At 42.4% G+C, this 24,390-nt stretch overlaps 1 protein-coding gene across 13 annotated transcripts in view; it reads right to left on the reverse strand.

Moving 5' to 3' along the window:
• Window positions 1-24,390, reverse strand: part of LOC112676369 (zinc finger protein 84) — a 56,904-nt gene that overhangs the window by 18,875 nt on the left and 13,639 nt on the right. For 6 of the 13 annotated variants that reach the window (XM_025473424.3, XM_025473422.3, XM_025473428.3 and 3 more), the window contains one exon: window positions 4,627-4,700. In XM_025473424.3, the coding sequence (XP_025329209.1) occupies window positions 4,627-4,700 (74 nt within the window). Of the gene's footprint in view, window positions 1-145; window positions 384-1,690; window positions 1,897-4,120; window positions 4,237-4,626; window positions 4,701-6,264; window positions 6,388-24,390 lie in introns of those variants that run through there. The other 7 variants (XM_035706576.2, XM_025473434.3, XM_035706578.2 and 4 more) reach the window with 7 other exon arrangements.

Genomic DNA, 24,390 nt, shown 5'->3' on the forward strand with positions numbered 1-24,390 from the left:
CCACTGTGCAGCGAGTTGGCACCCCTGACCTCACCATCATTCTAACTGCTCCAGTTTGGGTAACAATCTGGATCTTCTATTCTGAGGCTATTTTCCCCTGATTTCTTAAGTTATACTTTTATTTTTCATTAGAAGATATACATACCTCTTCTAATCCCCTGGAAAATAATGGAGAAGAAACAATCACCTCACCTGTAACATGGTCATTTTCTGTTGCCTGTGCAAGATGAGTAGCACATCTGAGATCTGCCCCACCCTGAGCCTCTATGAGGCCACTATGAGGCCGTGGCCAGGTCTTTCACACCATGAACAGGTTCCTGGCTCCAAGAGTGCCTTTACTGTGTCACATGAGCAGGCTCGCTTGAGTATCCAGGATCTGTGGACTTAGGAACAAAGGTACTTTATTTTATTTTTTTTTTTAAAGATTTTATTTATTTATTCACAGAGACAGAGAGAGAGAGAGAGAGAGAGGCAGAGACACAGGCAGAGGGAGAAGCAGGCATTATACAAAGAGCCTGAGGCGGGACTTGATCCAGGGTCTCCAGGATCATGCCCTGGGCTGCAGGCGGCGCTAAACCGCTGCACCACCGGGGCTGCCCCAAAGGTACTTTAATTGGATATTCACACCACACCTAAGACCTGGGAACTCTTGCTAGGAACGAGGAATTCACAATCATCTGTGTTTCTTTTCTTTTTTTTTTTAAAAGGTTTTGTTTATTCATTCATGAGAGAGACACAGAGAGGCAGAGACAGGGATCCCTGGGTGGTGCAGCGGTTTGGCGCCTGCCTTTGGCCCAGGGCGTGATCCTGGAGACCCGGGATAGAATCCCACATCGGGCTCCCGGTGCATGGGGCCTGCTTCTCCCTCTGCCTATGTCTCTGCCTCTCTCTCTCTCTCTCTGTGACTATCATTAAAAAAAAAAAAAAAGAGAGAGAGGCAGAGACATAAGCAGAGGGAGAAGCAGACTCCCCACAGGGAGCCTGATGTGGGACTCAATCCCAGGACTCCGGGATCACACCCTGAGCCAAAGATAGGCACTCAGCCACTGAGCCACCCAGGCATCCCTCATCTGTGTATCTATATAACTGAACTAGGGCTATCCAGGGATAGGAACAGGATATAGTGCAAAAAAAGAACAGAAGTCTATGATCTGGCAGACAGATAAAGAAGTATCAGAAATAAAGTAATTCTGATATCCATTCACCGCTCACTCTGGACACTGCAGGATAAATTACTTTAACAGGCGCAATGAAGTACAAGTCTATTTTTGGCATTTGGAATTTTGGAGAGTTTAAATGGTTTGTATTAGAACAGATTTGAGGGATGCCTGGGTGGCTCAGCAGTTGAACGTCTACCTTTGGCTCAAACCGTGATCCCAGGTCCCAGGATTAAGTCCTGCATCAGGCTCCCTATGAAGAGCCTGCTTCTCCCTCTATGTCTCCGCCCCTCTCTCTCTCTCTCATGAATAAAATCTTAAAAAAAAAAAAAAAACAGAATTGAGTTTCAATCAGCTTTCCCCTTCACAGGCTACATAGCTTTGGGCAAAAACAGACTAACTTCATCTTTATGAGCCACAGCTCCCTACAAAAGTCTTCTATAAACCTCTCAATTTATGTCTGCCAGCTCAATCAATTTCTGATGGAAATATGTTAAAATCTCCCAATAAGATTATAAATTGGTAAATGTTACCTTGTTAATCCTGTTGATATTTGGATTATGTGTTTAAAGATATATTGTTGGACACAGAGCAGTTGTGGATTTCAGGAAAATTATGCTTTAATCACTGTAATGGCACTCCATACTCATGCTCCTTTCTTGGCTTTTAAGCCTCCTTTTTTCACTTGCTAAAATTGTGAGGATAAAGTGGACCTTTGGGTCCATTTATCAGTGAGATTCTGAGGAATATATGAAATAATAAAAGGAAAAGATTATTCCTTGTAATAACAGCTAAGATATGAATGCTTTCTCTAATTAAGGGAAAATACTAAGCACTTTATAAATTGACCCTCACAGAGAACCCAGGGGGCATTTAACATAATCCCCACCTTACTCAAAGCAAGCAGAAGTCTTTAGAGTGACTCAGTGTGCCCCTGACTACATAGGTATTTGGGAGCAGAACGGGAATACTGTTTTTCTTTCTTGCTACATTCGAGGCACTTACTACTAAAATCATGTGGTGTGTGTACTTACGCAGACACACACCATACATCCTCGAATTAGCTCTTATATCCGTGCACACATTCAGTCACCGTATTTCCACAGAAACACAAATGATGAACGGCCTGCTGTCCCCAAATCATACCAAAGGACAGTAGTTAAAAAGAAAGCTCTTCCCTTTCATGTCATGATTCAAACTTCAGCACCAGCTCAGAACAAGAAATGACAATGTCTTTACATCTTTAATAGTGAAAATACATGCATCTTAATACAGGAGCTGACATACATGAGCACTACACAAGTTTTAGCTATAATCATTATTGCAACAGTGAAAAATGATGGCAAAATTCAGAAATGTATTCAAGCTACATAAGAAATAAGGGGTGCCTGGGTGGCTCAGTGGCTGAGGGTCCACTTTTGGCTCAGGTCATGATCCTACGGTCCTGGAACCAAGTCCTGCATCAGGCTACCCACAGGGAGCCTGATTCTCCCTCTGACTGTGTCTCTGCCTCTCTCTGTGTGTCTCTCATGAATAAATAAAGAACATCTTTAAAAATAAATAAATAAATAAGGAACAACTATTACCTCTATCACCACACCACAATCTTTCTTAGGAGATGGGAAAACCATTTAGATATACTTTTTTTTAAAGACTTTATTATCCATTAGAGACACATACACAGAGAGGCAGAGACATAGGTAGAGGGAGAAGCAGGCTTCCTGCAAAGACCCTGATGTGGGACTCGATCCCAGGACTCTGGGATCATGCCCTGAGCTGAAGGCAGACGCTCAACCACTGAGCCACCCAGGCATCCCCCATTTGGATAATTTTAACAAAAATATAAGTATTTTTAAAACCACTTGGTTTCTTTTTTCCCCCTACTGTGCAAAGAGCATCTTTCCAAGTCAATAAATATACTTCTCTGATATCCACAGCATCTTCATATAAAACAATTAAAAGGTAGAAAATAAAATCTACTCTAAAAGAAAAAAACATAGAAATTACGCAGGAATATAAGTGGACAAGAGGCATGTAAGACCCATATGAAACAAACTAAAACCACCAACAGGGACTACAAAAATAGGCTTCATAAATGTATAATCTGGTCTTGCTCAGGGATATGAAGACTTCACAGTGGAAGTAAGTTAGCCCCAAATGATTTATATCTTTAAGTCTACTGCAATCATACCTGGAAAAGGTATGCTTCTTTAATAAGCAATTCTAAGATTCATCTGGAAAAAAAAAGTTTCAAGAATAGCTTTGACACTTTAGAAATACAAAATAACTGCGGTGCCTGGGTGACTCAGTTGGTTAAACGGACTCTTTATTTTGGCTCAGGTCATGATCTCAGCCCAGTGAGGAGTCTACTTAAAGATTCTCTCCCTCTTCCCCTCCCCCCAACTCGCACGGCACTCCCAAATAAATAAATCTTTAAAAGAAATATAAAATAATCAAGGTGTACACATTCATGTAACAGTAACATGTATTATAAAATCAAATAATTAAAAACACATTTGACACCGTCTCCATAAAATAAGTAAAATTTAGTATGCAATAAATATGGCATTTCAAAGTCACAAGTAAAACTGGATTTTTTAATGAACAGAAATGATTAATACCTAAAGGAAAATAAAGCTAGTTTTGTATCTCACACATTACACAAAAGTAGTTCATTATTTTGTTATTTCTTTTTTTAAGATTTATCCCCTCACCCCCAAACACACACACACCACAAACCAGTAAATTATACCTACAACAAATGTCATTTGCTTTGCATTATATCTGCTTTCACTTCATTTCACATAATAAAAATTCTGGCATTGTGACAAATAAAATGATGCTTATCATTCAAGCCATTTCCTTAGGCAGACAGCCAAATTCACAAAGTGACTTTAGTATTTCCTGTGGAATTGTTGTCAGACTATTCAGTGAAGTTTACTTGGGTTTCAATGAGAACTTACCAAGAGTAGAAAACTCCTGTCATGTTAAAATGATGTGTACTCATGGGGCACCTGGGGGCTCTGTCAGTTGAGCATCTGACTCTGAGTCTAGGCTCAGTTTGTGATCTCAGGATCCCCTGGAATCAGAATCGAGCCCTGAGTTGGGCTCTGTCCTCGGCAGGGAGTCTAGTCTGCCTGAGACTCTCTCCCCCCCCTACCTTTGTCCCTCCCTGATTCCCTCTCCAAGGAGCTAAAAAAAAAAGATGTAGACTTACTACAGAAATCACATAGAATTGAGAATTTCAGGTGAACAAGGTATGACAAACCATCAGTGTGGTAGGATTTCGAATATTTGTTATTCAGAAAAATGTTGACTCAATCTTATTCTAATTTAAACAAATGTGTTTTTGAAGGTTGGCTTTGAAAGTTAAAAGTTTTGAGGTTATCTTCCACGTGTCTGCTCAGCAAATGAAGCCTAAGCTCCTCAAAGTAGGATGGGCCCAATCTAACCCGACTGCTCTGCCTACCTTGGCAACTTCTGTGACTGCTCTCCCATTTGTCTTCAGCACAAAGGGGCAACCTTCATCATCCTCCCGTAGTTCTACGCAGCATCAAGTTCCAAAGGAATTTCAGGGGAAAGGTAGAGGATAACAAAAAGTAACATTTACTTCCTTACTATAACATATTCATCATCATATTGTCTTAATGCATCGGGCACCCATGATGAAGTGATAAGGCACAGAGGTTCAGCAACTTGCCCAACATCGATGACACCCCTATGAAATGGCACTTCTGGGCCACCGGTCTCATTTAGTGTCCCTGGAGATCTGCAGTCACAGCCCCTCCACAGGAGTGGGCAAAGGCCTCCAGAGCCTCTGTTTAAGTTTCAGTAGTGGTGCCATCCAATCCCCTGTCCACAAATATCAGCACCATAGCAGACTAGGAATAAAGACAAAGGAAGAAGGTGCCTGGGTGGTTCAGTTGGATAAGTGCCGGACTCCTGATCTTTGCTCAGGTCTCAATCTCAGGGGGGTGAGTTCAAGACCCACCCTTGTCTCCACACTGGGTGTGGAGCCTACTTAAAAACAAACCAAAAAGACAAACAAAACAAAAGAAAAATATGTTCTTAGTGGCAGCTGAAAAACTCCCTGCAAGAACAAAATATAGTCCACTGTAAGGAAAGATATATATGATACATCATAATGGCTTTAAGCAGCATACTCCAATTTTGCTTTTTTAAGGAAATATAAGGTGTACTAAAACTATAAAGCGACTACAAAAAATGGACCAATGTTAACAGTAACTAGCTCCTGGTGACAGACCATGAAAGATTTTCATTGGAGTCTATTTACCAAGTTGCTCTAAACTGACTGCAGTGAACAGGTTTTAACTTTATAAAAAAGAGGAGACAAAAAAAAAAAAAAGGAGACACCTGGGTGGCTCAGGTCATGATCTTGAGATCCTGGGATCCAGCCCTGCCTCAGCTCCCTGCTTTTCCCTCTGCCTTCCCTTCTCTTCCCTCCTCCTGCTTATGCTCTCTCCCTCAAATAAATCTTTAAAAAAAAAAAAAATATATATATATATATATATATATATATATATATATATGTATATATAGTGTTAAAGTCCTTAACCCAAGAACACAGCAGGCAAGCGGATTTCAGTCCACCACACCTAGCTGAACCAAAGTAAACAGTAATTATGTAATAAATGTTTTAATGACAAGAAACATCAGAAGAACCGGGGGGGAAAAGAAAATCCTTTGTCTTCACGCCCTCACTTCCAGGCGATGAACCCGAGACCCCGAAATCGTTGAGTGGGGCGTCCACGTGGGGTGGGGAGGAGACGACCCAAACCAGAGCAGGACCTCTGCCCAGAGCAGCCGCGGCCGCACACGCCGCTAACACCCACGGTGGCGACAGGGCGGCCGGGCCGCAGGGGGCCGCAGGGAAGGGGCCCCCAAGGCCGACCCGCGGCCCCTACGCACCGCCCCCCCACGACCGCCACAGCCCGGAGCGGGGCCCAGAGGCCTCGGGACTGGGGGGCAGGGGGAAGGGCCTCCCGGACCCGCGCCGACACCCCGCCCCCCCGAGACCCCCGCACGCCCCCCAACCGCCCGCCCGGGGGAAACCCGACCCCGAACTCGCAGCAACGCCGGGACCCACCCCAGGCCTCCGCCGTCGGCCGCGCAGGCCCAGAAGACACGTGACCCGGCCCAGCGGCCCCCGCCCTCACGGCCTCCAGGTCCACCGGCCTCCGTGCGCTGCCTGGGGGTCCGCGGAATCCGGATCCGACTGCGGCGGAGCCGGGGGGGCGCGCACGGGCACGCGGGCACGCGCGCGGAACGCCCACACTCGCCTCTCGCTTGGAGGCGAAGGACAAAGAAGGGCGCAACCCGAGGGCGTCAGTGGCCGTGCCGCTGCGAGTACGCGTGCGCGAGAGAAAGACGCCTTTGTTGTTGCCGTCTTCTTTTTTCTTTTTTCGGGGGCTCAGTTTCACACCAGGAAGCCGCCTTCGAACTACATTTCCCAGAAGGCTTCGCGGCACGCAGGCGTCCCGGCGTCCGAGGAGCGGGGGTCTCTAGGACCTCGCCCGCCCGGGAGCGGGGGCGGGGACGCGCGCCTGCGGGAAACGCGGGGTGGGGAGGGGTGGGGTGTTAGGATTGCCCCGACCAGGACCCCGGACCCACCAGTACGTGATAAAAAGGAAGAAATAAAGAAAAGACAACAGGTTTATGAATTCAGTTGAGGAAATACAAACAATATTGGTCCATTTACGTTAAGTCGATCGGAGTTAGCAGGAAAACGTGAGAACGGCTGAATTCCCCGGAGTGCAAGTGTCAGGTTTGACTCAAGTGAGCAGAAAACCACCTCATGGATACAAACAAAGACAATTCCAGAGACTCTGCAAAAACCAGCTATCACTGGGTTTCCAGGGAATTCTTCCGAACATCGAATGATTGGAAAGTTCTTACATATAAAACTTCCAGAGGAAATAGGAGGAGGAATGTTAGATAAAGACCCAAATCGACATGGTTTGACTCAGACAAAACCTGATCATGACGACCAGCCCTGAAATCCTAAGAAATTATCAACAGAGGAGCTGGTGATACCTCGGGATATTGGTTAATATTCCCCATCAGTAAGTCAAAGGGAAAATATAATCACCTCAATAAGATGAAACATTTTATTCCTTATTTTTAAGATTTTATTTATTTATTCATGAGAGACACAAGCAGAGGGAGAAGCACGTTCCCTGTGAGGAGCCTGATAAAGGACTCGATCCCATGACCCCGGGATCATGACCTGAAGGGAAGGCAGATGCTCAACCACTGAGCCACCCAGGCATCCGGAATGAAACATTTTAGACCTAGAAATGCATTCTAGAGCTTTTAAAAATAACAAATTAGGAAAAAAAAATCATTTGCTGATTTAACATTTAAAATATAGACATTAATTATAAAGCTGGTGTGCTGCTTAATATTGGAACATCAGGAGGACTTCATGACAGGATATGGATACCTGAGACTGGGATTTTAAAAATTGGAGTAGTATTTGAAATGCAGAACATATTGGTAATGTATTTTGGTGATTACTGCTGAAGTATATATATTTCCCATGAGTGGGGTTTTATTTCATAGATTGTCAATTATCCTTTGCTTATTTTTCTGTCAGGTTAACTTTTTCTACTAAATTCATGGAGTTGAATGTATATTATTTACTAATCCACAATACACAGCATGTTTTAATTTTTTTGTTTATTCCTTGTCTATGAACTTTGTTTATAAAAATATTGGTCCAGGGTGGCTTAGTTGGTTGAGTGTTTGCCCTCGGCTCAGGTCATGATCTCAGGGTTCTGGGATCCAGCCCAATATAGAGCTCCCTGCTCAGCGGGGAGCCTGCTTCTCCCTCTACCCCCCTCCCACTCATGCTCTCTCTCTCTCTCTCTCTCAAATAAAATTTTTTTTTTTTTTTTAAATATTTTATTTATTTATTCATGAGAGAGAGAGAGGCAGAGATATAGGCAGAGGGAGAAGCAGGCTCCATGCAAGGAGCTCAACGTGGGACTTGATCCTGGGTCTCCAGGATCACACCCTGGGCTGAAGGCAGGCACCAAACCGCTGAGCCACCCAGGCTGCCCCTCAAATAAAATTTTTAAACGTCTTTTGAAATAAATAAAACTAAAAATGTTGGTCCCTTAGATTTTAGTTTAGTTTTTTTCTTTAAAGATTTTATTTATTCTCATAAATCAATAAAAATTAAAAAAAAGAAGAAGAAAGATTTTATTTATTCATTTGAGGGAGAGAGAGAGAGTGAGAATGAGCGGAGGGAACAGCAGGGGGAGCTGCAGAGGGAGAAGCAGAGCCCCCACTGATCAGGGAACCTGACAAGGGGCTGGATCTCAGGACTCTGGGATCATGACCTGAGCCAGAGGCCGATGCTTCACTGTCTGAGCCACTAGGCGCCCCAGATTTTAGTTTTGGCATTATAAAATATATCTAGATTTTCGTTTATGGTTTTCTTAGGTGTTTTGTTAAGAAACCTTTCTCTTGAAAGAGAAAAAAAAAGACATCTTTCTCCATCTTGGTATCGTAAAATATTTCCTTGTATTATTGTCTAATAATACATTAGCATTTTGCTTTGACATTTAAGTTTTAATCTTTCTGGAGTTGTGTGTATGCATATAGTGTGAAGTATTGATCTAATCTCATTTTGTTTCCAAATGGGAAGCTAATTTCCTAATCCCAAGTATACTGGTTTGCTAGGATAGAGTAGGCAGACGGGGGGCGGGGGGGGGGGGGTGATAAACAGGTCACACAGTAGAAGGCTGAGGGCACAGCTTCCTGATCTTGTGGTTTTCAACATCTTGGCCTTGTGCCTTCTAATGCCCTGGGGCTGGCAGACAGAGAGCCACAGTTACAAACTTGTGCTCTCCTCTTCTACTTCTGCCCCCAGGATGACCGCTACAGTTGTTATAATACCTATGCAAGGTGGCTTCAGCTCCTCCACCTTGCCTCCCCTGCGGGGGAGGATGACCTAGAACCCTGTAGAACCAAAATCTTCATGTCCTACACAAAACATGAAAAGACAGTCCTGACCCTGGTTCAGCTGCCCTCTGGACCTGCCTGCTCTCCCTTCCGGGGACAGTACTGTCTACGCTGCTTGGGGCCTGGTACTTCCCGCCATTGGGCTGTCTTTATCTATGAGAAGATCCTCATGTAAATCTTCCATGGGGAATCCAGGAACCAGACCTCCATTCACACAGTGCCAACTCCTGCACTGGGAACATTAGGACTGCCATAACAAAGTACCACAGACTGGGTGGGGTAAACAAATTTGTTTTGTCAACATTTTGAACATGATAAGTGTGAGATCAAGGTGTTGGCATATGTGGTTTCTTCCAGGGACTCTCTCCTTGGCTTGTAGGTGGCTATTTCCTCACATGGTCATTCCTCTGTGTGCGTCTGTGTCCTAATCTCCTTCTCTTATAAGGACACCAGTCGTTTCAGATTGAGGTCATCTCTATAACTCTATTTTACCTTCATTTTCTCTTTAAAGCCACTGTTTCAAATACAGCCACTTCCTAAGGTGCTGGGGTTAGGACTTCAGGAGTTTGGAGGCGGGGACACAATCCAGCCCATACTGCCAAGTATCAAATCTCCCATTCTTTCTTCAATATGTATGAATTTATTTCTTTTATATCCTAAATTTCCATGTGTCCAGGTATTCTTTCTGGGATACTTTCTGTTCCATCACCTTTAGTCTATCACTGTATGAATATCATTGTTTTGTTATTCTAGCTGAAATAGAAACCTCTTGTAGAAGGGAAAGCTCTTCTAACTGTGCTTGTTCATGATTGTCTTGGACAGTTTGAGACCTGTAAACTTTCTTTTTCATGTTAAGATCTGTCTCGTTTCAAGAAAGAAAATGCTTTTATTGTTTTGACTGGAATTATATTAAATGTATATTTTGTAAATATTAGTATTTTATTACATTTACTCCATCAATGTAGTATATCTTTGAACTTTTCAATTTTTTAAAAAATTAAGATTTTATGGTTTTTTAATTTTTAAAAAAGATTTTATTTATTTGAGAGAGAGAAAGAGAGTGTAGGGAGAGGGAGAAGCAGACTCCCTGTTGAGCACGGAGCCCGACGCAGGACTCCATCCAAGGACCCTGAGATCATGACCTGAGCTGAAATCAAGAGTCCAGTGCTTAACCAACAGAGCCACCCAGTTGCCCCGTTTATGTAAGTTAAGAGACCTATTCCTAGATAGTTTCCAACCTCGTATCAGAGGTATTCCTAAAAGGCTTATCATTCCTATTGATATTATGAACATGAGTTTTCTTTCCCTGGTGTATTTTCTTACTGGCTAATAAATGTGCTATGGACTGAATATTTGTGTGCTTCCAAAATTCCTTTGTTGAAATCCTAACTCCAGTGTGGCTGTATTTGGAGATGCACACCTAAGGAAATTAAGGTTAAATGAGAGTATTTCCATCTTTTCACCCAAAATACAACCGTGGGCCACACACAGGAAAACTGCTACGGATACTCCTGTTCAGCGCTGGAGACAAGAGGATCCCCACACAGCAGTCACTGGTCCATAGAAATTCCTAAATCCCACTGCATGCATGTTACCAGGTACCAACTGGTCCTGTTCTCTTGGGGTTCTTCCTAGCTCTTGGCAGCACCTTTTGGATCTTGGTTCTGCCATCTGAGTCATCATCTTTCCTTACTCATAGGAAGTGATCCTGTTTGCAAGTGACCTCAGCCTCGCTCCTCCAAAAAGTTGAGTCCAAAGATCTCTTTTTAGTTTGTAGTTTGGTCCTTTTCAGTCCAAGTTTTATCACTGTTCAAAACCCTGTAGTGTGTGTGTGTGTGTTTATACTGTTTTTCAGTTTACACTTAGCTTTTTTTTTCATTTTTTACTGTAAACACTACACTGAGACATATAAATTTTTGTCCTGGGTTTTTCTTTCTACGCACTTTGCAATTTCACCTTTTTCTTTTTTTTTTTTTTTTTAATTTTTATTTATTTGTGATAGTCACACAGAGAGCGAGGCAGAGACACAGGCAGAGGGAGAAGCAGGCTCCATGCACCGGGAGCCTGACGTGGGATTCGATCCCGGGTCTCCAGGATCGCGCCCTGGGCCAAAGGCAGGCGCCAAACCGCTGCGCCACCCAGGGATCCCCACCTTTTTCTTTTTTTATTAAGCACTCCCAACACTCATGTTAACTCTATAATTAGCATGTCTCCAACTTCAAGTGATGGAAAATATTCTTGGGAATTAAGGTTGTATGAAATTTTCTTCAAAATTATTCTCCCCCAGGGGCGCCTGGGCGGAGGAGGAGTTTGGTAATTATATAAGTGTTGTTGCAGGGGAAAACTTTGTGGGCTTTTTTTTTTTTTTTTTTAAAGATTTTATTTATTTATTCATGATAGTCACAGAGAGAGAGAGAGGCAGAGACACAGGCAGAGGGAGAAGCAGGCTCCATGCACCGGGAGCCCGATGTGGGATTCGATCCCGGGTCTCCAGGATCGCGCCCTGGGCCAAAGGCAGGCGCCAAACCGCTGCGCCACCCAGGGATCCCTGTGGGCTTTTTATGTAACAATTAGACAAAAGCCACATCCCCCCAAGTCTCTTAGAGATAAGGTTGCCTCTGCTGTGGGCAGGGAGCCTGCTGTGAGGCCACAGCCTGACTTAGAAGATCTGTTGTTTGAGGGTCCACAGAGGCAGCCCCTGAAGTCCTCAGAAAGCATTTTTTTTTTGTCTGGAGGGGTTCATGAGGTACCCCTTAAATCTCTCTGAAATCTTACCTAAGGGTTTTATAGTCCGTGAGGGCATTTCTTAGTTTGGAGACACTTTACTAGCAGAAAGACTGGGCCACTTAACAGCTCTTCTGAGGAAGAATTGTTCTGTTTTTAGTTCCTCTCTCTGCTCTCAAATTTTATTAAAAGTAGTGAGAAAAAACCAGGTTGAACCCAAGCACTGTGCCTGGAAAACTGGGTTATTTCCTTTGAGGGCATTAGGTAGGTTTTTTTTATCTTTCATTTACATTAGATGGCAACATTGATAACTTGTCTGCCTTTACCTCCTTTCCCCATGTAACACTTTTCTCGTGTTCTGTCCAGCTCTCACCAACAATCTCTTTGATGACCTCTAGGTTCTTCTAATACCCTTTCCAAGAGCCCTTCAGGTTTTCACCAATAGTTTCCTCAGGAATCTTCCAGATTCATGGGATCCCTGGGTGGCGCAGCGGTTTGGCGCCTGCCTTTGGCCTGGGGCGCGGTCCTGGAGACCCGGGATCGAGTCCCACGTCGGGCTCCCTGCGTGGAGCCTGCTTCTCCCTCTGCCTGTGTCTCTGCCTCTGTGTCTCTCTCTGTGTGACTATCATGAATAAATAAATAAAATCTTTAAAAAAAAAAAAAAAGGAATCTTCCAGATTCAGCACACTGCCCAGTGCCAAAGCTAGTAGGACCCCACTCCCAGGCCAAATTTCTATTCTGATCACAACTGCTTCCTAAAACGTCACCACAAAAACCTGAGCATACATAACAACAAAAATGAGTCTCTCTCATGGTTCTCTTGGGTCAGGCTTTCAGGTTTGGCTGGGCAGTTCTGGTTCAGGGTGTCTCATGTAATGTTGTTTGGCTGGTGGGTGCAGCTGGGAAGATGGCACTGGAGCATATGGGGGCTGGACGGGCATCTCTTTCTCTTCCTGTAGCCTCAGAACCTATGTAGGCGCCTCCCCAGCACCACAGCCTGAGAGACTGGCCACATGGCAGCAAGTGTTCCAGCTAGGGCAGCAGAAGCTGCATGGCCTTTGTGGTGTTTGTGCCTGTGTGTGGGTATTTGTGCCTGTGTGTCTGTGTGTGCATCTCTTTGTGTGTGTTTGTGCATGTGTGTCTCTGTGTGTGCATCTGTGTGTGCCTGTGTGTGGGTATTTGTGCCTGTGTGTGTGTGCATCTCTTTGTGTGTGTTTGTGCATGTGTGTCTCTGTGTGTGCATCTGTGTGTGCCTGTGTGTCTGTGTGGGTGTGCGCACGTGTAGAGGAGAGCATGCAGCAGCCCTTCACCACATTCTGCTGCTTCCAGTGACCACTAGCAAACAGGACCTTCAGTGGGAAGAGTGTACAGCCACAATGTGGAAGAGGAGGTGAGGAGGGGCTGGCTCTTGGCTACAGCCATCTTTGGAAAGCAAAACCCAGGGATCCCTGGGTGGCGCAGTGGTTTGGCACCTGCCTTTGACCCAGGGCGCGATGCTGGAGACCCGGAATCGAATCCCATGTCGGGCTCCCGGTGCATGGAGCCTGCTTCTCCCTCTGCCTGTGTCTCTGCCTCTCTCTCTGTGTGTGTGTGTGTGTGTGTGACTATCATAAAAAAAAAAAAAAAAAGGACAGCAAACCCCACCACATATGTCAAAAATGGCCAATTATGAGTAATTTTGATACGGGAGAGCTAGATTCTTGTCTCACAAAGTTAAAGAATGAATCTCACGAACAATAGAGTGAGTAAAGAGATAGAAGTTTATTAAGCAAAGATAGAAAGCTCTCAGAAGTGAGAGGGGTCCTGACAGGATCGACACTGAGGGCTTTTAGTGGTAGTCTTTTATTGAGAACTGACTAGGAAGCTTGTGGCCTTGAGATTCTTGTGCAGTCTTGGTTTGAGCCAGAACTATTGATAACACTTATGTCTTTGTGGTCTGGTGAGTTTCTTAGTAACCATCAAAGGGAGATACTCCCTAACATTTTGGAGCTAGGAGCTAGGAAGCCAGGGTTTGGTTTTGTTTTGTTTTTTTCTGTTTCTGCTGCTATATCTCTGTTTTCTTGGGATGGGTAGAATCCTGACTCTGGGCCTTTCCGTGTCCTTGGGGTTTATGGGAGCCCACAGATTGCTAGGCACCTGACTTTGGCCCTTTCCTTTATCTTTCCCTGCCTAGCCCCATCTACCCCTAACTTGTTCCTACATCAATTTCATATAGTTCAACCTAGACAGACATACACAAATATGTGGGGAAAGAAACCTGGATTCCATTTTACCAAGAAAATTTTCATCTATTAGATTAGCCTATAATTATTATTTTTCTATAGTCTCTAGCCAGTTTTTGTATGAAGTTTTTACTAGGATTATAAAATGAATTTGGGAGTAATCTATCCTTTTAAAATTTTATAACACTGCTTGTATAACATAATGATGAGCAAGTTCTTTAATGTTTGGCAAAATTTTACTGTTCAATAATCCAAGCTTGCTACAATTCCATCAAGGGAAATTTTGGACTACAATTCAATTTCCATATTTGTTACTGATTTATTCAGTCTTGCTTTTTCTCTTTGGTCTATTTTGGTCATGTATAACTTGCAAGAAAATTGAGAAATTTTATCTAATCTTTCATATTTAGTGGTACATGGTTATCCTTATTCTCCTATAATTTTTAAAATTCTAAATTATATCTTTAATATATATTTATTTATTATTTATGATAGACATAGAGAGAGAGAGGCAGAGACACAGAGGAGGGAGAAGCAGGCTCCATGCCAGGAGCCTGACGCAGGACTCGATCCCAGGACTCCAGGACCGCGCCCTGGGCCAAAGGCAGGTGCTAAACCACTGAGCCACCCAGGGATCCCCTTCTAAATTGTATTTATGTCCTCTTTTCATCTCACATTAGTTACAAGTACTTTCTCATGAATGTTCGAAAATCTGTCACCCAGTCTGAGAAATAGGAAATTAAACAGGAAATTACAAGTAATTTGCAGCCTTTATTTGCTGCTCCTCCACAGACGCAGATGCCATCCTGAATATTCTGGTTATTGTTCTCTTGCTTTTTCTGTTTCATCATTTTATCACAGATACATGCCTGCCTAAATAATATGTAATTTCACTTGATTTTTACCTTCAACAGTATTATATATCTAGGGCTTGAACATATGGTTTATTCAGCTGTAGTTTATGTCATAATACATAATATCCCATTTACTATTATAATAGTTTATTCATTCCCCTTTTACATCTCTGTTAGATTTCTTGTTTTAATTGAAACTTCTATTGAGAGAATTGTAAATTTCACCTGTAGTGTAAAGAATAATAGAGATCCTTATACTTTGCCCAGTTTACCCCAATGTTAACGTTTTGCAAAACTACAGTACATCGCAGTACAGTCCACAATCCTTAAGATTTGTTTCATTTACACTGTTCATGTATTAAACATTTTATTCTTTTATCATATGTGTAGGCTCATGTATCAACAACCCATATCATGATACTGAACAGTTCCCATACCACAATTTTTTTTGTATTTTCATTCTTTTGAAAATGGATTCATTTTGTTAAATCTCATTTCACAAAGTTTTTCTGGTATGTAGAAAAAGAATTAATTTGAATATATTGACCTGATATCTGATGACCTTGCTAAAATAATTTTTCATTTAACTATTTAGAAATGATTTGAAACTAGTGAAAAGTCGAAAAAAATCACAGAATTACAGAATTTACAGAATAGTAAGATTCCTAAATACACTTTACCTATATTCCCCAGATGTTGACATTTTACCATGTCTGCTTTCTCTATAAAAGAACATACTTCTCTTGAAAGGTAGAAGCATGAGTTGCAGACATAACTCCTCTATGCTCCGCACACTGCAGAGAATATCTCTAAGAAGCTTATGCTATTATCTAACCATAGTAAGTTATCAAATTGAGGAAGTGAACCTACATGCAATACTTTTATCAAATACACAGAACTTATTCAAGTTCCATCAGTAGTGCTAATAAAGTCCAAGAAGCAAAACTTGGATTCAGCATCCAATTTTATGTATCTTTAGTTACCTCTAAATTAAAGATTAATTAATTAATTAATTAATTAATTATTTTAGGTAAACTCTACTACACACATGGGGCTCTGAGCAACCAGGCACCCCTGTTTAGTTACCTTTAAACTGGACCAGCCTTTTGGTCTCTCATGACCTCAACATTTTTTTTTAAATTTTTATTTATTTATGATAGTCACACAGAGAGAGAGAGAGAGAGAGAGAGAGGCAGAGACATAAGCAGAGGGAGAAGCAGACCTCAACATTTTTTAAAAGTGCCGTTTTCATGCTGAATGGTTCTCAACCTGGGTTTGCTAGATTCATGTGTCCTGATTTAGATTCAGGTTATGCATTTTTGGCAGGAATACTAAAGAAGTGATGTGTCTTTCTCAGAGATCCTATTGAGAATTCCGTATTTATTTGTACCTATAATAGCAATAATTTTGATTGCTTAATTAAGGTGGTAAATGCCATATTTCTCTTTTGTAAAGTTATTTTCCCAATTGTAATTAATAAGTATCTCATGGGAAGATGTTTTAAGATTAATTAAATATTCCTTTATAACCCTTTCACCCACCTAATTTTAGCATTCATGGATGATTCTTGCCTAACACAAGTATTACTGTGCTGGCTACCAAGTGGTGATTTTTCTTATGTATTAAGTGATATTTTACTTTGAAGAAGAATTTTCCCTTCTCTTTGTTTATATATTTACATATTTATATCAATATGGATCCATGGACTTATTTTATTATTTTGGTAATAACCTACTACCATTATTTATTTGGATGCTCTATTCCAGATTTGGCCAGTGTTAAGCTGGCTGCAGTATCCTTTTGACAAGACCCCATCATTAAATTTTTGACGTCTGTTCTGTGACCTGTCCCTTGGTCTACACTGTATATTCCCTGCACACTTGAAAACATGTACATTCTGCCATAGTTGGGTGGAGTGCTCCATAGAGGTGTGTTAGGTCAAGGATTATAGTGTTCAAGCTATTTCCTTGTTGTTATGGGCTGATTGTATCCTTGCATGAGAGATGTTGGGATCCCAACCCACACACCCCAGGATGGGACCTTATTTAGAGATAGAGTCTATGGAGATAATCACGTTTAAGTGAGGTTATTGGGATGGGCCGTAAGCCTGTATGACTGGTATCCTTACAAAAATTTCACGGCACCTGAGTGGCTCAGTCAGTGAAGCATCTGTCTTCAGCTTGAGTCATGATCTCGGGGTCCTGGGATCAAGCCTCATGTTGAGCTCCCTGCTCATTGGGGACTCTGCTTCTCCTTCTCACTTGGCCCCTAACAACTTGTATATGCCCACTCCCTCAAATAAATAAAATCTTTAATGAAAGGGCAGGGGAAATTGGACACAAATATAGACACACAGTGAGAGAAAATGTGGAGACAAAGGGATGAACATCTACAAGTCAAAGAGAGTGAGCGACCTGAGAGAGAACCAAGTCTGCTGGTGCCGTGATGTCAGACTTCTGGCCTCTGCAACTGTAATACAGTAAGCAGCTGTTATTTAAAACACTAATTTTGGAGTACTTTGTAATGGCAGCCTAGCAAACGAATAAGGATTTCTGTACTGGAAAATAGGGTGCTGCTGTAGCAAATACCTAAAAGTGTGGAAGAGGGTTTGGATGTGGTAGAGGATGGGAGTTTTGAGGCACCTGATATGAAAGCCTGGCTTGCCCTGAAGATACTGTTGGTAGAAATGCTTCAGAGGTACTTCTGATGAGGTGTCAGAGAGAAGTGAACAACAGGTTATTGAAAACTGGAGGAAAACATGATTTTTGCAATAAAGTGACAGAAAACTTGGCTAAACTGTGTTTTATTGTAAAAAAAACTTATAATGAACTGGAATGTTCAGCTGAACAGATTTCAAGCAGTGCTGAAGGCATGGCCTGACTTCTTGCTGCTAACAGTACAATATATGAGAGGGCAGAGAGATAAACTGAAAAATGAATTGTTAAGTATAAAGGAACTAGATTTTGAAAACTTGGAAGACTCTCAGATTATCCATATTACAAAAAGTGAAAAAGCATGCTCTGGACAGAAAAAGAGATTAGGTGTCAACCATCTCGGCAGAAATGCTACCAACTTGGACTGGAGGGGACAGACAAGTCTTTGGATGTCCAGGATTCTACAGGCAGGAAATAGGCCAGCAGAACTCAGATGTGCATACAGGCCAACCCTAAAGAGAAAGGAAGAATGAACCCGAGGGTAGAGCCACCTCCTTGGTCTCAGAGGGTTAAGCCACCTTTCAATTTCAGAGATTTGTCTACCATCCAGGATGAGGGGCAGGGCCACCCCCCAGTGGGCTCATAGTCAGAGCATTTGGCCAAGGCCTTATTAAACTCTAATGGAATTTGCCCTTAGGTTTTGACTTGCTTGAGACTCACAACCCTTTGTCCTGATTTCTCCCTTTTGGGATGGGAGAGTCTACTTTATGCCTGTCTGATCATTCTATTTTGGAAGCAGGTAACCTGTCTGGTTTCACACATTCCCAAATGGAGAGGAATATTGCCCCAGGATGAAGCATACCCATCTCATACACCTATGATTTAGATGATATTTTGGGATTTTGGAACTGATGCTTGGAAGAATGAAGCCTTCTGGGCTTGTTGGGCTGGGGTGAGTGTATTTTGCATGTGAAAGGACATGGATGGGAGTGCAAGGGGGCAAACTTAGATGTTTAATTACACCTGTTCAAAAAGGATGTATTGGATTCTAGCCCCCAGCACCTCAGGCTGTGAAGTTAGTTAGGAATAGGATCTTTACAGAGATAATCAAGTGAAAATGAGATAATTAGGGTGAGACCTCACCCAATAAATGGGATCCTTCTAAGAAATTTGGGCACAGAGTTGGTAGTAATGAGCCCCGAGGTGTTGGCAGAATGAGCTGCCTCCTGTAAGGCGTGGTCCACTTTTTCAGAGAGGGTAAGGGGCTCCACATTAGGGTGTGGCACATTTCCTGGGCAACAGCAGGACCACAACTCTGTCATTGTAGTTAGTGCAAAAGCCACTAGACAATACACAATGTCCCCCTATGTTCCAATAAAACTTGATTGGCGGATGCTAAAATTTGAAGTTCAAATAATATATATTTTTTAAAAACCTTTGGATTTTTTTAAAGATTTTTATTTTTTATTTTTTTAAATTCATGAGAGACAGAGAGAGAGAGAGAGAGGCAGAGGAAGAGGAAGAGAGGCAGAGGGAGAGAAGCAGGAGCCATGAAGGGAGCTCGACGTGGGACTGGACCCCGGGTTTCCAGGATCAGGCCCTGGGCTGAAGGTGACACTAAACCGCTGAGCCACCTGGGCTGCTCTCAAATAATATTCTCAATTGGTGAGGTAGTTTTGATCTTTTTGCAACCATTTAAAAACATAAAGACTTCTTGGCTTCTGTCCATACAAATAAGTTGTATTTGACCTGAGAGCTGGCAACACCTAAGCTACATGTGGTTTTTTTTTTTTTAAGATTTTATTTATTTATTCATGATAGAGAGAGAGAGAGAGAGAGAGGCAGAGACACAGGCAGAGGGAGAAGCAGGCTCCATGCAGGGAGCCTGACGCGGAACTCAATCCTGGGACTCCAGGATCGCCCTGGGCCAAAGGCAGGCACTAAACCGCTGCGCCACCCAGGGATCCCCTAAGCTACGTGTTTCTGAGTGAAGAGCATCCAGCAGTTTCTCAGGTGTCTGCCCAGTTGAGTTCGGACTTCTGTCAGATCTCCCCACATGAACTGTCAACAAACTACTTTTTCTAGATCAATATATGTTCATATAAAGGATTAGCAAGCATGTGAAGTAGATGTGAATTTAGCAATGTCACAGTTAATGCTTTTCCTTGGGATGAGATTTCAGAGCCTCACATCTGTCATTGTTGGGTTTAAGAGTGAACAGAAGTAGCCATCCCATCTCCTATGTCAGATTTACTCATAAATTAAAAACCCGGGCAGCCCCGGTGGCGCAGCGGTTTAGCGCCGCCTGCAGCCCGGGGCGTGATCTGGAGACCCTGGATCGAGTCCCACGTCGGGCTCCCTGCATGGGGCCTGCTTCTCCCTCTGCCTGTGTCTCTGCCTCTCTCTCTCTCTCTCTCTGCATCTCTATGAATAAATAAATAAAATCCTTAAAAAAAACTTTAAAACAAACAAACAAACCCTTCCATGGCAGTAGCCTTTGGTGTTCCCAGAATCTTATCATCAGGGGTCACAAGGTTCTTGGTATACACAAGCAATAATGCTACTTCATACTATGGGCTGAAGTTTCCATGTTGGAATGTGACATGAATCTGATTTTCTTCTTGCCTCGGGAATAAAGCCTCTTTTGTTACTTATCTGCTACTCCCCAGCAGCAATTTATCAGTTAAAGACCCTTCAGTAATAGGAGATAGAAATTCACTCTCCTAAACTTTAGCAGGAAACAAAAGAAACCAAAAAACCCATTTTTATTGAAGAGAGGAAGGACACAGGGCAGAAAACCAGGTTCAAAGAGGGATGGCACCCAGTTATTCTGGGAAACCAATACAGCAGGAGCGAATTGATGGTCCTCAATTCTGGGCAAGAGTGAGTGAGTGCCACAGATACCTCTGGTTCATACTACACCCAAAGACTCAGAATCCAGGAAAGAGGCTACCATGACCTGGAAGTGGGCATAATGCTCACCTGTGGCTGGTAGAACAGGTGCCCTGAAAGACACCAACCCAGAGATGCACATATCAGAGAGGTGCTCCTCCAGAGAAAACCAGAGTGCTCTTACTCATCAGTGAAGAACAGACTCTGAACTGCTAAAATATAATCCACATTCATTTCGATTTCTCTCACACAGCAGCCCTCTGATAAATGTCAAACCCACTACATAGACTGCTAAATAAGTAAACTCATTTTGGGAATAGTATCTTTCCCGTTATTAAAAGCCACATTACTTTGGTTGCTAAGAAATAAAGAGACAAAACTGATACTTAGCATTTAATATGGAGAATATTAGGAAATGTTATTCCACAAACTACCAAATATATGTGTAACAAGTTACATTAAAAAATAAAATACTGAAATTTTTAAAAATGCTATTCAGTTACTCAGGAAAGTCACACTAAATATGTTTGAGAACCTTGAGAATATGTTTCTTGCTGTTTTCCTGACTGCTGCTTTATTTACATTTTAAAATAAAACACAACTTTATACTCCATCATGAAAAAAATCTACCATTTAAAGTTGAGGTTTTCTTCACTCTAAAACATAGTTTCAAATCTGGAATGTGACTCTCCACACATAACACATTTCATATGGGAAAATGCTTTCCTGATTTATTAAATTTGGAAAGCTTTAGATATGAATTCTCCAGATTTTACCTTTATAATGATGCTACCTCATTTCATAGTTACTGCTCCTCATTCCCTCAGGTCTCGTCCACAGAGACTCATAGGACTTATTTCTGAAAGCTTTTGCCCCTTCATTCCATATAGGACGGTCTCTAACTCTGTTTTTAGGACTTCCTGCTTGTGCATCCCATCTATATCATCGCCTAAAGTCTCCTGAGGATCCATGTCGGTGAGAAAGTTCTTAACATCTACTTCCTTCTAATGTTTCACTTGTGAGTTTTTCGATGTATACGAAGCCCTGAATTCCAACAGAAAGATTTCCCACATTCAGAGCATTTCCATGGTTTTTCTCCAGTGTGAACTCTCTGATGCTCACTGAGGGACGACTTCTGAGTGAAGGCCTTTCCACATTCACCACACTTAAAAGGTTTCTCTCCTGAGTGAGTTTTCTGGTGTATCTGAAGTGACGCCTTCCTGGGATAGGCTTTCTCACATTCGCTGCATTCATATGGCTTCTCTGTTGAGTGAGTTCTCTGGTGTATGATGAGCTGGGATTTCCCACAAAAGGCTCTCTCACAGAAACTACATTCATAGGGTCTTTCTCCTGTGTGCGTTCTCCTATGTATCACAAGGTATGATTTGCTGCTGAAAGCCTTCCCACACTCAGTGCACCCATAGGGCTTCTCACCTGCATGTGCTCTCAGATGTGCGGTAAGTTGTTCCTTCCTACCAAAGGCTTTCCCACATTCACTGCACTGATAAGGATTATTTCCCGTGTGGATTCCCTGGTGAACAACAAGTTGTGTCTTCATGTTGAAGGCTTTCCCACAATCGCTGCACTGATAGGGTTTCTCCCCTGTGTGCATTCTGATGTGAACCAGGAGGTATGACTTACTCCTAAAAGCTTTCCCACATTCACTGCATTTATGAGGCTTCACTCCTGTGTGAGTCCTCTGGTGTACAACAAATGGTGACTTCAAACTAAAGGCTTTCCCACACTCACCACATTCATAAGGTTTCACTCCTGTGTGGCTTCTCTGGTGTAAGATAAGCTGTGACTTCCAGCTGTAGGCTTTCCCACATTCACTGCAGCCATAAGGTTTCCCTCCTGTGTGAATTTCCTGATGGACGATGAGCTGTGACCTGAAGGAGAATACCTTCCCACAGTCACTACAGGAGTAGGGCTTTTCTCCTGTGTGGACTCTCTGATGAGCGTTAAGGTTTGACTTGGCACTAAACGCCCTTTCACACTTGGTGCATTCGTAAGGTCTCTCTCCCGTGTGAATTCTGAGATGGACAATCAGCTGTGATTTACAACGAAAAGCTTTTCCACATTCATTACACACACAGTTCTTTTCTATACTGTGAGCTCTTTGATGCTTAAGAAAATAGGATTCTTCATATCCATGGAATTTATCAGGATTTTTTCTCAGACAGCTTTTGGTTGAACCTGAGTTTTGTGTCAGACTTTTTCCATGTGTGTTGTACTTATGGATTCTTTGTCTTGAAGAAACATGGATTCTGCTCAGATGACGTTTTCCAAACGTGCCACAAGCATAATTTCTCTCAACATTTTCAAACTCATCTTGACTTTTCTGGTACCACTCTTTCCAACCTTCTAGGAAAAATAAATATACATGTATATATATTTTTAATCATCAATGTAGCTGATATGGGATTAAGAGAGCTATAGGACTGCCATGTAATGAGTCTTTTTTTCTTGATAACAGGCCTCAGACACTGGCTCAAAAGAAATACTGGCCAGGCCTACATGTGCCATATATCTGAGCTTTGGAGCACAAGGAACTGAGTCAAACCAAATCCCATTATGGAAATGGGTCGCAAATAGCAGTGATCAAAAATGGTTTTTAAAAGACAGGCTTAGAGGTACCTGGGTGGCTCAGTGGGTTGAGTGACTAACTCTTGGTTTCAGCTCAGGTCATGATCTCAGGGTTGTGACATCGAGCCCTGTGTCTGATGGCTTGTGGTCAGTGGGGAGCCTGTTTGAGATTCTCTCTCTCCCTTTGCCCCTCCCCCACCCTGCCCCATTGCCACTCTCCTATGCTGTGCTCCTGCTCTCTATCAGAAAAAAAAAGAAAGAAAAAGAAAGAAAGAAAGAAAGAAAGAAAAGAAAAGAAAACAAGAGGCTCAAAAAGCTTAGCCTGCAATTAGGAGCCAATGCCATTTATCTTATATCTGAATGTTATTATTATAGGTGTTTACTCAAAAAATGAATTTTGAATATACAGAATAACCAGAGTATAACATTCAGATAGGTACAATGAGACATTGAAAGTAAGACTGTGTTAGCCATAGGAAAATTAAGGGCAAGACATTCCAAACAGATGGAAAAACACATACAAAGTTCTTGAGAAGGGAACACCTGCTTGCCACAGTTAAGTAATAGAAAACATGAGGGGTGCCTAGGTGGCTCAGTCAGTTGGGTATCTGCCATCAGCTTAGGTTATGATCATGGTGTCCTGAGATCAAGCCCCAACTGCTCCGTGGGGAGCCTACTTCTCTCCTCCCCCCTCATGCTCCCTCTTCCTAGCTCTGTCGCTATCTCTTTCTCTCCCTCTCTCAAATAAACAAACAAACAAACACTTTTAAAAAAAGAAATAAGAAGTCTGGTAGGCTCAATTGGTGGAGCCTGTGACTCTTGATCTCAGGATCAAGAGCCCCACATTGGGTGTGGAGCCCAAAATAAAAAAGAAAGAAAGAAAAAAGAAATATTTTGAAAAAAGGCTAACGCTAAAACCCACTGAGTGAACAGAGTGAGGCAGGAACCAAATAGGCAGCAAAAAGTTCTCATCTTAACCAAGGGGTTTCAATTAGAGGACATCTTGATTTGTGTTGTACTTTTAAAAGATGTTTGGCTGTTTTGTAAGAAATGAGTAAGAAAAGGGCTAAAAGACAAATGAGAAAGCCCTTGTAGTAGTGCAGGAAGACATCAGAGTGTATCTGAAAAGAACCAAGAAAATCTACCAAAGGACTGGATGAAGAAGGCGAGAGATGGGGATGCTTTAAGAACTCTAGATTTTAGGCTTGTGAAACAGGGGTGCTGCTCTCTGAGTAAGAGAATGTTTGGAAGAAAAATGAAGGACTTTGTTTTGGATCTGATTACACTTGAGATCTCAGCTAAAAATCCAAAT

This window comes from Canis lupus, chromosome 26 (assembly GCF_003254725.2).
Source record: "Canis lupus dingo isolate Sandy chromosome 26, ASM325472v2, whole genome shotgun sequence".
Lineage (NCBI taxonomy): Eukaryota > Metazoa > Chordata > Mammalia > Carnivora > Canidae > Canis > Canis lupus.